At 50.7% G+C, this 17,496-nt stretch overlaps 1 protein-coding gene across 1 annotated transcript in view; it reads left to right on the top strand.

Annotated features, from left to right (window-relative positions):
- The window catches only part of CLDN14 (claudin 14), a 75,287-nt gene extending 59,562 nt beyond the window's left edge, over positions 1-15,725 (top strand). The window contains exon 3 of the mRNA XM_082654988.1: positions 14,803-15,725. Coding sequence (XP_082511114.1) covers positions 14,847-15,557 — 711 coding nt within the window. The 5' untranslated portion in view covers positions 14,803-14,846 and the 3' untranslated portion in view covers positions 15,558-15,725. The remainder of the gene's footprint in view (positions 1-14,802) is intronic.
- The last annotated feature ends 1,771 nt before the right edge of the window (positions 15,726-17,496 follow it).

The following is a 17,496-nucleotide window of genomic DNA, read 5'->3' as shown; positions in this document are numbered from 1 at the left end:
ACCAAATGACACGTGTGCCCACACAGGCCCTTCCCAAAGGACCTAGTAATTGTCTGGTCACTAGCCTCTCAAGTGCCCTGGCCTTGAAGCTTCCAGTCGGTGGAAGGGGGAAGACTGGAGGGTGGCAGCATCCCTGGGGAGTCCGTGGGTCACGCTGCCCTGTGCCCAGCCAGTTCCCAGAGCAGCCAGGGACCTGGTGAGGCAGCTGGGTCGCCAGGACCTCTGCATGTGGGTGTGAGACGAGGCAACAGGTCGGGAGGGTTTGGGGTTGGTGGCCGTCGTTTGTCCGGGGGTCTGCGTGCGGGTGGGGTTTCTCCAGGTGGGTGGCATCGCCCCCTGCAGAAGGGCACCTGGGCCTTGGGGGCCCTGGGGAACCCAGCACCAGATATGGGGACAGCCAGCCTCCTAATGAGCCAGGAGGGACAGAGTCCAGTTCCTGAGCGTTTGGGCAGAACTCCTTCATCGCTGGCGGGGCCTTGGGCTGGGAGGACCGGATCTGTGGGTGTCGGGAGACGGTCAGCTTGGGGCGCTTGCTGTCACTGCCCCTCTGTGCACTGTGAGGGTCCAGAGCCTCCAGACACGGGAGCCGTATCCTCCCCCCAGCCCTCCCCCTCCCCCCAACGCACACAGACACTGGAGAAGGGGAGGGAAAGTGCTAGCTCTCGCTTAATGAGGGTAAAAAAAATGGTACAGAAGAGGGGAAATCCCATGCAATCTGATCGTGAGTCGATCCTTCAACTACCTTGAATCCCACACCCCCAGCGGCTGCCGCGGGCTTCCCAGAATGCACGGGAGGGCTTTTGACTGAACGTTCCCACCGAGAGATTTCATTCCTGCCGCTTTCAAGGCCAAAAATCTCTTTGATTTTTTTTTTTTTGATGTGGACCATTTTTTTAAAGTCTTTATTGAATTTGTTACAATACTGCTTCTGTTTTATGTTTTCTGGTTTTTTGGCCGCGAGGCATGTGGGACCTCAGCTCCCCGACCAGGGATCAAACCCGCACTCCCTGCATTGGAAGGTGAAGTCTCAACCACTGGACCGTCAGGGAAGTCCCAAGGCAAAAATCTCTTAATCACTAAGTTTAAAGCCTTGGGAAACCAGAGCACAACCCTGTCATCGAGTTCTCCCAGCATCTCAGCTGCCGGTCTCCTGCTGGGTTGGCTTCAGTGGAGTCGGAACAGATTTATCTCTAATAATGATAAAACTTCAATAGCACACACCTTGCCTTACTGGGTGTCCTTCCTTATGGGCTTACAGGTTTATACATATATTATCGTAGCATCTTCTAAACAGCTCTGGGAAGCAGCTGTTACGATGTAGATGGTCGAGTGAGTCACATACGGCTGAGCTGTTTGCCCAAAACTCAGTCTGAGTGGAAGCCAGCCTCCATTCTTACCTGCTTTGCAAATCTCTAAAGCTTACTGTGCTTGACTTATCCATCTATATAATAGGACCAGTGCTTCTTAAGCATCTGCAGAGAAATCTGTAAAAAGGAAGAGACAGTTTCTTCCTTCAGTGCCGTGAAAATATTACTATATTTCCTGCTTTCCAGTTAGTCTTTTTTTAAAGGTCAACAAAATCGAATATATCAAATTCTTTGGTTTTAAAAAAACATGTTCTTGCTTATATCAGAGGATATCTCGCGTGACGCAGAACAAGAAGTCTGAAAGCCTACTTACAAGGCTTCTCCTGACGTCTTTTATAAAATTTCGGACAGTCAATCTTGCCAGTTCAGGAGTGATTCTTGGCACTTTTAAACTCCATCATTCCTCCTTCCAGCTGATGTTCCGGATCCTCACTCCGGGGCAAGTCCTTACACTGTCTGCAGGACAAGCGGCCGCCAGAGTCATAGGCCTTTTGCTGGGAGGCCAGCAGTAGCCAGCCGTGCACAGGAATTTTCCACGGGGGGCTATTTGCTGGGAGGGCGCCCCGAGCCTGCCCTAAGAGACCCTTCCCCCGTGGGGCGAAGGCAAGAAGGGAGCAGATGGGACTCCTATACCTCATCCTCTTCTCTCCCTGGGGCTGGGGTCCCCCGCCAGGGTGCAGGGAGGCTATGAGCAGAGTCCCTGGGGTGAAGACCCAAGCCACCCAGAGGCAGCGGTTCACCCCGGACTTGGATGTACACACACACACACACACACACACACACACACCCCTACAGCTTCCCCGGAGCAAGAGAGAAATGGAAGCTGAGATTGAGAACCCCGGGTCTGTTTCTGTTGGCCGCCTCTCTCGGGCACAGGAGACCAGCAATAGCTTTGTTTTCCAAAGGCTGCTCCTTGCCAGATATTTACAGAGGCATCTGGGCTACACTTAAATGAAGAAAAAACAAACATATGAAACCATATTTTTCTTTCTGCAGAACACTGCAGAAGTGTCTCTTATTCCTTTCAACGTTCAAATTAGATGTACTCTTTGGTTTAAGGGAGGAAAGTCTCAGCGTCCAGGCTGCATGGGCCTGCCACCTGTGCGGCCGCGTGGGACCCTGGGCTGGGGAGGGCGCCTGCCTGGTTTGATGCTCTGCAGTCACCATCTTGAAATTCTTAATAATTTTTGAACAAGGGGCCCCATGTTTCCATCTTGCACTGTTTCATCTTCAAGGTTCTCATGAGGGCTTCTGCAAGCTGAACTCTCAGACCTGACCCAATTCATTCTAAACTGCTTAAACGTTTTCAAAACACATACATCAAAGTAGCACTGGCCTCCCTCCAGGACTGACCCCTACCGTGTTCTTGCCACTGCGAGCATCACTCTTTGGAGCCAGCGAGAGTTTTGTTTTCAAGGGCCAGCCAGGAAAACATAAATGTCCCCTGGGGTAACTTCTTGGCCGATATTAACACATGAGGTGGGCCGAGTGCCCAAGATGGACTGAAAGAGGACCCAGCTGGTAAGAACAGGTTTGGGTGGAGGGTGAAGTGCTGGGAGGACAGGAGCCAGATGGCAGAGGGGTGAACAGGGAATCTGCCTCTTTCTAGATGCTTGGCTGTCGAAGAAGAAGTATGGGGGTAGATGGAGGTGCGGGGTCAAGGATGGGTGTGGGACTCGAGCACAGGTACGACTTGTGGATGGAGAGGAGGTTCTGACGCAGAGGCGGTGTGAGGGCAAAGGCTTGTGAGTAGATGAGCCCGACTGTCCCCATCTTGGGAGACCCCAGAGAAGGCCCAAAGTCAGCCGGCACAGACAGCAAGCAGAGCAGACGTTGGTACTGTGACTCGTGGCTACACAGTTTCAAACTGGTTTTTTTTGCGGGGTGGGTGGATTTTGGTAAATTTAACTTTGTGTTTCTTTCTTTTTTTTTTTTATTGTCCATTAACAATGTTGTGTTAGTTTCAGGCGTGCAGCAAAGAGATTCAGTTATACATATATACGTATGTATTCTTTTTCAAATTCTTTTCCTATTTAGATGATTACAGAGTATTGAGAAGAGTTCCCTGTGCTAGACAGTAGGTCCTTGTTTGTTATCTATTTTCAATAGAGCAGAAACTCTTTTAAAGCTCCTGATAGGACCTTTACAAGTCACGTCAATTAAAGACAGCGGTTCTCAGACCTGGCTGTACATCCAAGTCACCCGGGGGTGTGAGCGGGGCTCCGGAGTCCCCATGTGCAGCCCCACCCCGATCAGTGAATCGTGCTCTCTGGGGTGGCTGGGGCATCGGGGTCTGTTTAAAGCTCTCCGAGGGATGCTGACGCATGAGGAGAGGGGACAGCTGCTGAATTCAGGTTCCTTGGCTGGAATACGCAGAGCTGGGGGACCAGGAGGGTGAAACCAGAGCAGAGCTGCCTCCCACCTGGCTGAGGTCCAGACACCTCTCCCACACACCAGGGAGCTCCTTTCCTGCAGAGACCTGCCCCACGATTCACTTGTCGAGTCATCTGGGGTCACGCATACCAGCACGCAGTGTGTGCGCTTCCCGGCTAGGTTCTGGTATAATTCCTCTCCCCCGAGTCTCAGAGTCGATCCTCAAAAGTGCAAAGCTACCATCTTGAATTTCTCTCCCGCTCTACAGGGAAGAACAGGGTGTCGGGGGACAAGGAAAGAGGGTGGCTTATGAAAAAAACGACGCTGAAGACTGAATTCTGGGAACAATACGTGTATCACACGGCAGTCCTGGGGGTGAAAGACATAAAGGGCAGAACTGAGAGCTCGGCCGAGATTGACTTGACCGTGACAGACAGGGTACTTAGCAGACATTCAACTTGTGTGCCGCTCCTCTTTCTGGCCCTGCTTCTCTTTCTCTCACCTTCACGGGCGGAAGAGAAGTCAGTGATCAGAGAGATGTAACCTCTCAAACAATAGTGAAATCATCAGATCACAAACTGCTCTAAGGAATTCATGGTGGTCCCATAGCCACGGTGGTCCTTTTCTTCCACCCGCCCTGGTGGTCCCATCCTTTCCCACAGTCTTACTCTACTGCTCACTGTTGCCCACCAAGGTCACAGTGACACGTGTCCCAGTCTCCGGCCACCATCTCCTGTCCTTGCAGCTCATTCCTTCCCGTCCTCCCTTCCCTCCTCCCCAGCATCACCCACCATTACACTCACTTCTCTGTGTACACACCAATCTCTCTTCCACTCTCCCTTCACCATTTCTCCTAGAAAAATCCCCACTGAGTTGAGTCCAGCCCTTTGCCCACTCCGGGGCCATGTGGTCCCACTGACTGTGCTGGAGAAGGCTGTCCAGCAGCTTGTGGTCACTGAAGCCTCATGACCACTGGCTTCACACGGGCATCTCCTGCTGACCTTGTCTTATAAGGTCCACTGAGCTCCCGTTCTCCGAGGCGACCACAGCATCCCTTGTCTCTCCACTCAAACCTTCAACACCTTATCCCCCATCTTCCTTCTCAACACATCAGACTGCTTCCTCTTTCCCTGAGAAAATTGGGACAATCTGAGAACATCGCCGACTGCTCCCTGCCACGTCCCCCAGGCTCCCCGCGTTGGCCTCCTTCCTGCTCCGGTCTGAACTGGCCTCTCCAGGTGTGTGCACAGGCCCCTCCTATGCTCTGTTCAAGGACATCTCCTCAACATCGTCAGTGTTTCCCTTCCTACCAGATCATTTCCAAAGGCAGGCAAACGTGCTTCGGGTTCTCTCATCTTCAAATCAGCAACAGAACAAAACAAAGGTCCTCTCTTGACCACACATCCCGTTGGCAGAGCTGCTTAACTATTTTGTTTTTGTTCTTTTGTTGTTGAGGTTGCTGTTCTTTACTGGGCTGTTGTTCGTTTTGCCTTGGATCCCTCTGGCAATCTAGTGAAGCCTATGTTTATCTTCTCCAAACAATGCTTTTATTTATTTATTTTAGTATTTATTTATTTATTTGGCTGCATCGGGTCTTAGTTGCGGCACGCGGGATCTTCGTTGTGGCATGCAGGCTTCTCTCTAGTTGTGGCTCGCAGGCTCTAGAGTGCCCGGGCTCAGTAGTTGTGGCTCGCGGGCTCTAGAGCGCCCAGGGTCAGTAGTTGTGGCGCACGGGCTAAGTTGCCCCGCGGCATGTGGGATCTTAGTTCCCTGACCAGGGATCGAACCCGCGTCCCCTGCATTGGAAGGTGGATTCTTTACCACTGGACCACCAGGCAAGTCCCTGAACAGTACTTTTAAATGTATAAAATAATACACAGGGTTATAAAGGAAGCCAATTATATTGGAATACAGTTACCGAAATATTTTTAAATCATTTTGTTCATAGTAACTTATGTGCGTCTCTATCAATGCATTACATTACCAGACCTAGCAGGGGTCTTATAACTACCATAGTTTTGAAATAGCAACGATGGTAAATGATCTTTCCAGGTATCTGCAACAGCTGTAAAGCAATGCAAACTCTGAGTGATTCCTATCGGTGATCAGCTCACAGGCACCGTTAAGATCGCTGTCGGTGGCTGCCTTTATTCATAACACAAGGACAGGCTTTTCAGGGAGAAGCTGATGAAATAAATCATGCAACTTTTTTTTCTATCCAAGTTGACAGGTACCCTGAATTCTATGGGCCCTGGACCCCAGATTAAGAACCCCCACCCTACAAACTGCTGCATCATCTCCTGGTTCCCCTTGATGGTCCAAGTCTTTGAAGGAATTCTCTGGGCTCATTATGTCCTGTGCCCCTATCCCGACCCTCTGTTGAAGCCACTCCCATCATGCTGCTGAAACTGTGCTGGTCAAGGTCTCCAGTGCCCTTCATGTTGCTAAGCATCATTTCCATGCTCAGATGACGTGATTTATCTGATGATTTGACTCTCCCTCCAACTTGGATCTCTGTCATCGCTCACGGATCTCCCTCTGGGCTGTCTCCTCCCTCCCGGCCACTCCCTGGGCCCATGGTTGGTTCCTCCTCAGCACCCCCACCTCTGATGTTGGATGGTTCCTGCAATCAGTCGTCAGGCACCTGTTCCTCTACAGAGGAGTCTACACTCACTCCCTAGGGGCTCTTACCCAGTCTCACAGCTTTCAATCCTGTCTCTTTCCCTTTTTTGTTGTTTTGTTTTGCGGGATCTTAGTTCCCCAACCAGGGATTGAACCCGGGCCACGGCAGTGAAAGCACCAAGTCCTAACCACTGGACTGCCAGGGAATTCCCTCGATCCTATCTCTATGTTGTTGAGTCCCAAGTGGACTTCTCCACTTCTGTGCCCTCCCCAAACTCTGCACTTATACATTCAGCCACAGTATACCCCTCCCCACCCCGGGTGAGGATAGCCGTCTCAACCCAGCATGTCTAAAACAAGACTCCTCTTGTCTGCCCTCACCCTCCAAACCCAGATCCTCCCACTTCCCACAGTCTTCACCCTCAATAAATGGCAACTCCATTCTTCCAGTTGCCCAAGACCTTGGAGCCATGATGGACCCCTGCCTCTCACACCCCACAGCTAAGCCATCAGCAAACCCTACCTGTCTCACTTCCAAATGTATCTAGAAACCAACCTCTTCTCAGCATCTACCTTTGTCACTGCCAGCATCTCTTACCTGGGTGATCACAGGACTCTCCTATTAGGATCCCTGGTTCAGCCCAGGTGTGACCTTGGACAAATTACTTAACCTCTCTAAGCCTCAGTTCCTCCGTCTGTAAACAAGGACAACGACATGCACATCGTAGATTTGTTGAAGGATTAAATAAGTTAGTGCCAGTGGAAGCACTTAGCACAGGTCTGGCATATCACAAACACTCAGAACATTTAGCTGTGATTGTTTTTATTCTTATCATTAATAACTCACAGCTTCTGTGCACCTGGGCTTGAAAGGCTAAATTTACAGAGAATGAGCATTAAACATCACTTTTTAGCTGTATTTTATTTAGCATTTGTAAATCTCAGTCTTATGTTTTCAGTTGACACCATATTTTTAGTCACTGCTATATAATCCCAGTTCAGTGCTCAAATAAATCATTTTCACAGGCTTACAAAATCCATCAAATAGTTATCTTATTCATGGGGGTTTCCAGCCCAGCTGAGACAATGTCCTGTTGCTTCATTTCTGTTTTGATGTAAGTCCTAAAGGGAGGTCCCACTGAGCTCTACTGGATTTCCAAGGGAAAGCCTGGGCAACCATCTGAATTGCCTTATCCAAACCTGCCGGCACCCCAAATTTGGGTTTTTATGGTCTGTGAAACCAAAACATGTTGATTTAAGAAAACCAGACATCCAGCCTGAGAAGGTCTGCCATGTCTCTGGATGCAGCCCAGCCAATTACATACAAAGTGGAGAACTGAGCCCCTCAAACCCTTTGGGGGATCTGTGGATTCATACACTTTTCCAGTCTGGAGAAGCTGAGTCATCTGATCACCGTATGGGTTACTTACTGTAGTTGGCACTCGCTCTTGAGTTTTTACAGCTACAGAAGGCCTTCCAAATTCCTCTTTCCCTGTGTTCTCTCCCTCTCCCTGGATTCTATCCTCCACACTTTCAGACACGCAGCTGACCAATGCCTTGCTGTTTTCTGTGGCGGATGTGAAGCCATCAGACCATGCCTGCTCTGGAAGGGAACCCACTTCTCATGTTCAGACATGAGTGTTTTTCTCTGTACTCTCCTAGGCCACCATCCAGTGATCCCCTGCATTGGTTTACTAGGGCTGCCATAGCAAAGCACCGCAAACTAGGTGGCTTAGAACAACAGAAATGTATTCTCTCACAGTTCTAGGGGCCAGAGGTCCAAAATCAAGGGGTCATCAGGATTGGTTCCTTCTGCGGGCCGTGAGGAACCATCTGTTCCAGGCTTCTCTCCTAGCTTCTGGTGGCTGCTGGCCCTCCTTGGCACTCCTTGGCCTATCTCCGCCTCCATCTTCATATGGTGTCTTCCCTATGTCTTTGCCTTCACATAGCCGTCTTCTCATAAACACACCAGTCTTATCGGTTTAGCGATATACTCTACTCCAGTATGCCCTCGTCTTAACTAAAATTACTTCTGCAGTGACTCTATTTCCAAATAATAGGTCGCTTTCTGAGGCATTAGGGGTTATGATCTCAACATACATTTTTGGAGAGACACGATTCAACCCGTTGTATCCCTTATATAAAGACTTCCTAGAGAACACTTTAACTATTAGTCATCTAATCATCATTTAACACTTTTGAAAAAAACCTTACAACCTATGGGGTGTTTTTTGCTTTTCTCATATTTTTCTTGCACAGATTTTTAGTCACCTGTCCCCTGAAAAATGAAAACAACATAGCAAAGCAAATCTACGCAACTATCTTGTCAGAAAAAACACGTATGCAAAGGCACCAGGGTTTTTTATTCAATGAAATTCAATCATTTCATTTTAACATGTTGATCTACTGCATTTTTAATGGATTCGAATGAAATTCTGGTGAGTTGAAATTAGAGAGATAATGCCTCCTGGGAAATGGTTTAGAATTTTTATGGTCGTGGTAACTCAAGCTTGTAGTTTTCACTAAATCAATAGTTTGTTCAATCTCATTGAGTTGAAAATGGCCTCTGCAAGCAGTTAACCACATACCATGATTTTCATACAGTATTAACACAAGCTTTTCCCCAAACCAGCTCTTGTGATGAAAAATAGATTTTTCTTTACTCATCCAAAATAGAGGGGAAGTTTTAACCTATAAATTGTCATTTCTATATGATTTGTACAAGATATCTCACATTGGTTTTCCTGAATAATATTAGCAAGCCCTAACTATCATGGCAGTAATAAGTTAATTATATAGTCCTTCTGTCTCTGCCTCATGGAAAGACTGCGGTTCTTCCACACCGTGTGTAGATGGCATAGAAGTCCTCATAAATTTAAAATACAGATGCCTGCCAGTCTGAAAAACAACTCAAGGAAAGTTACAGAAAGCTTGGAATAATAAGGAAGGAAACTTCATTTTTAGAGCCAAAAGACCCACAGTCCAGCCCATCCTAAATGAATATGAAATGGTTTTTCCAAGGTATGACTTGATCACTTTGTCATAATTCTTATATATTTTTATAAAAAGTTGTACTAAAATAGCACCTCTGGAGTCTACCTAAGCTTCTAGGAAAGAGATCCACTCACTTTGTACACTATGAAGAAAACAAGCACTGAACATGTCATTTAGGAATTACTGACTGGAGTTATTTTATACTGATAGAGCAGAAAGGTCCTTTTTTCTTTTCTCCTGTTGGGTAGTGTTGCTAATGTGGTTCATTTAGATGAATCCAAATCTCCCTTGAGTTCATCCTTAGTTCCCAAGGTCTAGCATTTACGAAATATCTGAACTACCGATATAATGAGGTGACAAGGAGGACATGACAGGTTTTGGTGAAATTTTTTATTTTATATTGGAGTAGAGTTGATTAATAATATTGTGTTAGTTTCAGGGGTACAGCAAAGTGATTCAGTTATACATATACATGTATCTATTCTTTTTCAAATTCTTTTCCCATTTAGATTATTACAGAGTGTTGAGCAGAGTTCCCAGTGCTATACAGTAGACCCTCGTTGGTCATCTTTTTTAAATATAGCAGTGTATACATGTCAATCCCAAACTCCTCATCTATCCCTCTCAGCATTACAACTTTTTGAACCAGACATTTTCTTCAATTGTTGAACATCAAAGTTGAGGCAACTCTGCATTCTTTCAAAGTCCAATGACCATCTTCCTTAAAAGGCAGCTCTTGGGCTTCGCTGGTGGCGCAGTGGTTGGGAGTCCGCCTGCCGATGCAGGGGACACAGGTTCGTGCCCCGGTCCGGGAGGATCCCACATGCCGCGGAGCGGCTGGGCCCGTGAGCCGTGGCCCCTGAGCCTGCGCGTCCGGAGCCTGTGCTCCACAACGGGAGAGGCCACAACAGTGAGAGGCCCGCGTACCGCAAAAAAAAAAAAAAAAAAAGGCAGCTCTTCATTTTTCCGATAAAGCTCTAGGAAACAAAGTCCCAGCTGTCTCCACAGTGGATCCAACACGTGTCAGGAGGCCGTGGGGCAGCCATACATGGGATGGCCCATTCCCCACCGGCTCTAAATCCACTCCAACTGCAGGCTGGTCAGAAGCTGAAATGAGGTTCGAGAGGCCAAATCATCCAACTCTTCCGCCCAGGTGGTTGTGGGTATAGAACCTTCCACACACCTGGCTCGGCCCTGTCTCTCAAGGTACAACCTGCTCCCGCCCCGGGGCTGACATTCCCTTCAGCAGTGTGTGTGGAAAGGACAAAGGACACACGTGTCCACAGCAGAGCTCTTCATCGCAGGGGCCGAGGGACACGAGGCAGTAGAGAAGCAGGAGCAGGGGCCGGGCAAACAGCCCATCTGTCCCCCATCCCAGTGCGGCTCTCCCCACCGGCCACTGCTGTTGAAATGACGCCTAATTCAGAGGCAAAGCTCCAAAGTTGACACAGCTGGGGTCCAGGCAGGCTGGAAGAAAATCCACCATGTGCTCTGGGTTCCTGCCTCGTTTTCTTTGTTTTGTTTTGTTTGTTTTGAATTCCTTCCTTTAAAAAAATGTAGCTCATGGACAACAGAGGAAGGAGACAACATAAAAGTTTATATGGAAAAAAAAAAACCCTCGCCTTTCAGATCTGGTCCTCATAAAACCAGATCCAGTGTGAGGGGGCCACGGCAGCCCTGGTGCTTTTCACAGCTGCCCTTCACAGGTTTTCACATTAGTTTACAGCCCTGGGGTTCGCTGAGACGCTACCGGGGGCACATCCGAGCATCTTGCTGGCCGTCCTACTTGTGCTCATTCAACCCTCCTCAAAATCAAAATTATCTTTTTTTTTTTTTTAATCAACCCTATCTCATCATTGCTCCATTAAACTTGCAACAGACTTCCATCCTCTAAGTCCACTTGCCAAAGTGATTTGACTTTAAGCTGTCCTTTGGCAAAGTCGGGGGAGGATGTCTCCAGTCAAATAAGCTTAGGAGATGCCACATGCGAGACTTTTCTGGGAGATTCCCAATTATGTTTGCATATTACCAGTGATGAGAACTCCTACAGTTACCCGATTTTCTCCCACCTAGCTGGAATTTCTGTCTTCCACGAGACTTCCTGCCAGCATGGCGTCCTGAGAAGCAGTCACTGGGAAGGACTGCCCTAAATCCTGCTCACAGGTGTGACAGCCACATACTGCCCACCCAGCAGCGTGCTTCGGGGGCTCTGTGAACCCAAACGCAAGACCCAATGTCCATTCCTGCAATGCGTCATCTTGTTAGACGCAGCCCCACCCACCCAGCCTGTCGAGGTCTTTTTTTGGACCCTGATCCTTAGAACCATATTTGTCTTGGACGCACATCTCTCTAGCAAATGTTTCCACGAGCACACGCACGTCTGCAGGAAAAGGGCAGCCCGTGGACGAAGCCAACTGCAGGCCAGCTGGACCCTCCAAGCGCTGCCCCTGCTGGAGGCCATGCTTGGGCAAGTTCCTTCCGAAGCATCAGCGATGAGTTTTATGTGGTTTCCAAGGAGATTCGTTCGCTTGAGGTTGTTTTTCCATCGAATGGCCCCAAAGTGAAAAGTGGTTGCTGGGAAGTTGAATTATGACCTAACACCAGTAGCAGCTGCTGGTAACTAGGGGGACAGGGGTGGGGGGGCTGGGGTCTGGGAGTTGGGGGCTCATTAACACTCACTTCTTAAATTAGCAAATCCTTCAAGCACAAGTTTAAATATAGCAACCTAATGGTTTCTAAAATTAGCAGTCGTTGCTCTCCATAAATATTTAGACAACCAATAAACTTCTGGTCCACTTCCCTAGACTAATGGGGTCAGCAGGCTTAGCTTTTATGCCACATTCTTTAGGCTCAGTGGGCTTAATGATTGACCTTGACAAGCAAGAGCTGTGAGGGGGCCTCAGAAGGCCCTGGCCAGGGACAGACAGCGGGGCCGCCAGGCTGGATGTGGCCTTCAGGCGTTACTGAAAGGATCTCAGAGGCCACCTGGAGAAATCCTCAGCTCCAGGCTCCCTGGAGGAACCGACCGTCCTGGTTTGCCTGGGACTGTCCCAATTTCAGTACTGAAAGTCCCTCACCCAGGCCACTTGAACCACTGTAAAAGGACATCTTCGGGGGGGAGAGTCAACTCTCCCCGAGGACACCACCCCTAGGCCCTCACGCTAACTTCAGTCCTACTGCGTTCAGAAAGGAAGGATTAAACCGGGGAAAATACTAGCCAGGCCAGAAAAAAAGAACCTTCACCCCTGCACCCAGTTTCCCCACGTGGAAAACAGGGGAGGTAACAGCTGCTGCTTCACTGGGTAGCTGTGGGGAATAAACTGGGAGGCACGTGTGAGCGCTCAGCCTAGGGCCGAACATCATTCAGGCCCAGTAAACTGGCGCTTTCGGTGTCAGCTCTGCTCGGGTGCCCAGTGCATCCAGGAGGTGGGCGGCGGCAGCTCTGGTGCCGCACATCAGAGCAGCCCGCTCTGTGGGCCCCGCCGCCTGCCCGGCGGTGACCACAGGACAGTTGCCCCTCCCTGGGCAGCAGGGACTGTGGGGTCTCCCCGCGCTACTCCGCCCCGCGAGCCCAGCCCCTGCACTGACTGCTTGCTGAATGGAGGGAAGAAGGCTTCCTAAGGAAAGAGAGCTTCGCGAGACGCACGTGGCCGATCAGCTGGAGGTGTGAGCGAAGAACACAGGTTCCTGAGCAAACGGTCATTTTTAGCGTCAGCAACACCCCCGAGCTCGTCCCCACCCCAGACCCCTGATGTCCTGTCCAGCACCACGCTGTCTCACCGGTATCTCATCTGTCTGTTAAGCAGGACAGATCTAAAGATGATCTCCAATGCCTCCAGTGGAAGCATCACCCGTTACCCACCAAATCCCTCAACGTGATTTAGTGGGAGATTTCTTTACAGCGGACCCAGGATTAAAGCCAAGAAGGCCTGGGGCACCCCAAAAACCGCTCGCAGGAGAATCTGCATTGGGCAACGCCCTCCCGGCCCACTGTGCCTACCTGCAGCCCTTCCTGTGCTTAACTGCAGAGAAAGAAGGAAGAAGGAAGGAAGAAGCGGGTTTTGCCCTGCGAACTCTCACCAGTTTAGGTCGCTGAAGTGACTTGGCACCAGCAGAGAAGCTTCCCTTTTCCTCACTTCAGAATCAGAAGACACTCTGGGGCCATGAAGTCCAGCTCCCTTGTTTTGTTTTTTTTTTTGGCGGTACGCGGGCCTCTCACTGCTGTGGCCTCTCCCGTTGCGGAGCACAGGCTCCGGACGCGCAGGCTCAGCGGCCATGGCTCACGGGCCCAGCCGCTCCGCGGCATGTGGGGTCTTCCCGGACCGGGGCATGAACCCGTGTCCCCTGCATCGGCAGGCGGACTCTCAACCACTGCGCCACCAGGGAAGCCCCCAGCTTCCTTGTTTTGAAGACAGAGAGGCACCGAGTCACGCAGAGGGTGGGATTCTCTTCTTCTGCCCCTTACTCTGCTCCCAGCAGCAGAGAGGAGCTAGTGGTGTCCACTCGGGCAGTCCTGGTCTCCCTCCCTTTTTCCCTTCTTTCCTCTCCCCCTTCCATCCTCCTTTCTTCCCTCCCCCACTCCCCGACTCTCTCCTTTCTCCCTCCCAATATTTCCCGAGTATCCCCGATACACCTGGCATTACACACCACATACGTGCTGGGTCCTTTTCCCCAAGAAGTGTTTGAGATTTTGCCATGGTTACAATGTTCAGTAGCAGCCTGTCTTGTAATAAGCCCACCCCTCTTCAGAGTGGTGTGAGAGGAGGTACCCGGCCCGCAGGGGAGGGTCACTGGTTCGTGGTCCTGGCTGCAGCACCTAAGGAGTTGATGACCTTGGTCATTCCTCTCCCCTGGCGTCAGTGGATAATCTCTAAGGTCACATCTGGGATTCTGGAAGGCAGCATCTGACCCACCTATGGTGCCAAACCCCCTCCTATGAGCACATAAGGAAGTCTCCCACTTTCAGAAAATGTTTCATCCTGACAGGCAGTCTAAGCTATCTTCTAAGTCATAAGCAGCACACGCCTTAACACCTGCCAGTCCATTTGTTGATTTAACAACCTTAGTGATTACTGATCAAACAGAATGAAGTGAGACTCAAATGCAGCAGAGTCTGAGGGTAGACACAAGACAAAACTTCCCACGTGGGGTTGGTAAGTACTGAGAGAAGTGGGGTCTCTGGAGTGTCCTTCCCTGGGGTCCTGGGAAAGCACAGCCCAGCCAGATGTCGGCTGTCACCCCTTCTAGCTCTGGCCTTCCAGGGGAAGCGTCTTAGGCGAGCCGCTCGTTCGTTCACCCAATCAGGTCTCAGAAACTATTTTTAAAAACATGTTAATCGTGGTACCAACTGCCTATGGAAATCGCCGTTTCGGTGGCAGAAATAAATGCATCGAGATAATCGTTAACCCGTTTCCTCTCCCCCCGCCCCGCCTCCCGGCTTCATTAGGACTCCTGCGGGCGCCTGAGCGAGCGGCAACCGCCAGCAAGGTCATGGCCAGCGCAGCCGTGCAGCTCATGGGCTTCCTGCTCAGCTTCCTGGGCATGGTGGGCACACTCATCACCACCATCCTGCCGCACTGGCGCCGGACGGCGCACGTGGGCACCAACATCCTGACGGCCGTGTCCTACCTGAAGGGGCTGTGGATGGAGTGCGTGTGGCACAGCACGGGCATCTACCAGTGCCAGATCTACCGCTCGCTGCTGGCGCTGCCCCGCGACCTGCAGGCGTCCCGCGCGCTCATGGTCATCTCCTGCCTGCTGTCGGGCGTGGCCTGCGCCTGCGCCGTGGTCGGCATGAAGTGCACGCGCTGCGCCAAGGGCACCCCCGCCAAGACCACGTTCGCCGTGCTGGGCGGCGTGTTCTTCATCCTGGCCGGCCTGCTCTGCATGGTGGCCGTCTCCTGGACCACCAACGACGTGGTGCAGAACTTCTACAACCCGCTGCTGCCCAGCGGCATGAAGTTCGAGATCGGGCAGGCCCTGTACCTCGGCTTCATCTCCTCGTCCCTGTCGCTCATCGGCGGCACGCTGCTCTGCCTGGCCTGCCAGGACGAGGCGCCCTCCAGGCCCTACCAGGCTCAGCCCCGGGCCGGCACGGCCACCGCGCCCTCCTACCGGCCCCCCGACGCCTACAAGGACAATCGGGCCCCCTCGGCCACCTCGGCCTCGCACAACGGGTACAGGCTGAACGACTATGTGTGAGTCCCCACGGCCTGTCCCTCCCCAGGCCCCCAAGAGGCGCCGGGACCCAGGCTGCCGACCGCTTCAAGGTCCGGGCACCGAGTTTACTTCTGGGCTGCTTTGGTGTCCAAAGGAATAATGTGAACCTGAGGAAATGGGCTTAGGATGCAGGGAAGGCGGGGAAAGAAGTTGAGGAGAAAAGCTCTACATACCAAAGACTAAAAAAAAAAAAATCCTTCCTGTTTTTGTATTTATTATATGTATTTCTGTGGTGATTTAATGACGGCTGAATAAAAAGCGACTTGGGAGTTTGGTCAGTGGGGTTTGTTTGCAAGCCAGGAATAAACCTTTTGGATGAGGTTGTCTCTGAAACTGACCATATCCGTGTCTGTTTCCAGACCCTTCTTCTTGTCTGCTAAGATGCTGGTAACCATAGTCAGCACACCTCCGGGCTCCGCCCACACAGGACAGGAAAATCAGAGGAGGGCTGGGGCGACGTTCATCCAGAAGATGCTGGAGCAATGTCACCAAAAACTGTCGCCCTATCCTGGCTGCATCTCAGAGGCGAGGCAGGGAGTACAGGGCTTCCTTGAAAAGAGGATAATTGCCACATGCCGCAGAAGAAGGACAATGTCATTTTCTACCGGTGAGCAGTCGGCCCCCACTAGCAAGGCAGCAAAAGTCAGAAGGAAAAAAAAGGCAAAGTGAAACACGCCTGTTCGCTTGGCTCTCCAGGCATTGACAAGAGGCCCCGTTAGGAAGGCTGCTCACCCCAAGCACAGAATGTCACTGGCTTCTTTTCTGGGAATAGAAGTATGACGGCAGCTGACATCAGAGCAGGTACAAGGGCTGCTCACTGCTCCTTTAGCTGGAAAGAACTGCTGCGAGGGCCAGGTGAGGCCTGACCTCTTTAAGGACACGGATGTTGCTTTCGGGGCTGTGATCTAAATCTCACACACACACACACACACACTGCTCCCCCGTTAGCCCAGGGAGTCTGCTCCTGCCTCTGCCCCAGCCTCAGGCTGTGAACACGGAAGGAAATAACCCTGCCGTGTGGAAGGGCTGAGTCTGAGGTCTGTTACCTGAAGCGCCACCATTCTCAAGGGGTCTTAGAATAGGGCCACCAAGGGCTCCATCTGTCACTGTCTGCAGGGAAGCGAGCCACAGAGGGTTAGCCACACGTGGCTGGGCTTACTGGCGTGGCGTGGCCCGGTGAGACTCTGGCCCCGGGATCAGGGAGATGGAAGGGGAGGCTCCCGGGCAAGGATTAGGAGGTCAGACGGGCCTCAGCCCTGCAACTCTGGATCCAGCAAGGCTGGAAGTTGCTTGATCTCCCCTGACTTCATGCCTCCTCCTGACTGGGTCCTCCGGGACACCGAGATGGTGACAAGAAGCCCAGCTGCCACGTGCTTGCCACGTAGGCAGAGGCTCTCACCAGTAATGTGCGTACACCCCACGATCCTCTTCTGATTCCTTTAAGCCTCACCAGTTACACCTAATAAACTGCACCATTGATGAGATCTAGCAACAGGAGAATCTTCTAGCAACATTGAAAAGTCAGGGTTTAAGGAACAATCCTACACATACATATTTCTTTTCTATTTTGTGCTGACCTCTAGACCCCAAGCAACAGGGGCCGCTTCTGTTTGGAAGGAGGGGGTACCACACGTTTTAGCCTCTGTCTAGCCCCGCAGAAGCTAAGAGGGCTGGGATATGCCATCCTATTTAGGTCAGGGATTTAGATCAGAAAGGTCATCATTTATTTATGATGAGACAAGCAATTTTAACCTACTCTTTAAATTATAAAAACAAATCTGAACCTATAAAGAAGAGAAACAAAATCTTCTTAAAACGAAATGATATTCTGTCAGTCCTTACTTGATGGTCACAATCTAGATGTGTTTAGTGAAGTTATTCTAGTTAATAGACCGATTACAAATTTAAAGATAAAATAGCT

Source organism: Grampus griseus (genome assembly GCF_964374135.1).
Source record: "Grampus griseus genome assembly, chromosome: 5".
NCBI classification, from domain to species: Eukaryota; Metazoa; Chordata; class Mammalia; order Artiodactyla; family Delphinidae; genus Grampus; species Grampus griseus.
Note: the sequence above shows the minus strand (reverse complement) of the source record. Positions and strands in the feature narration are given on the sequence as shown.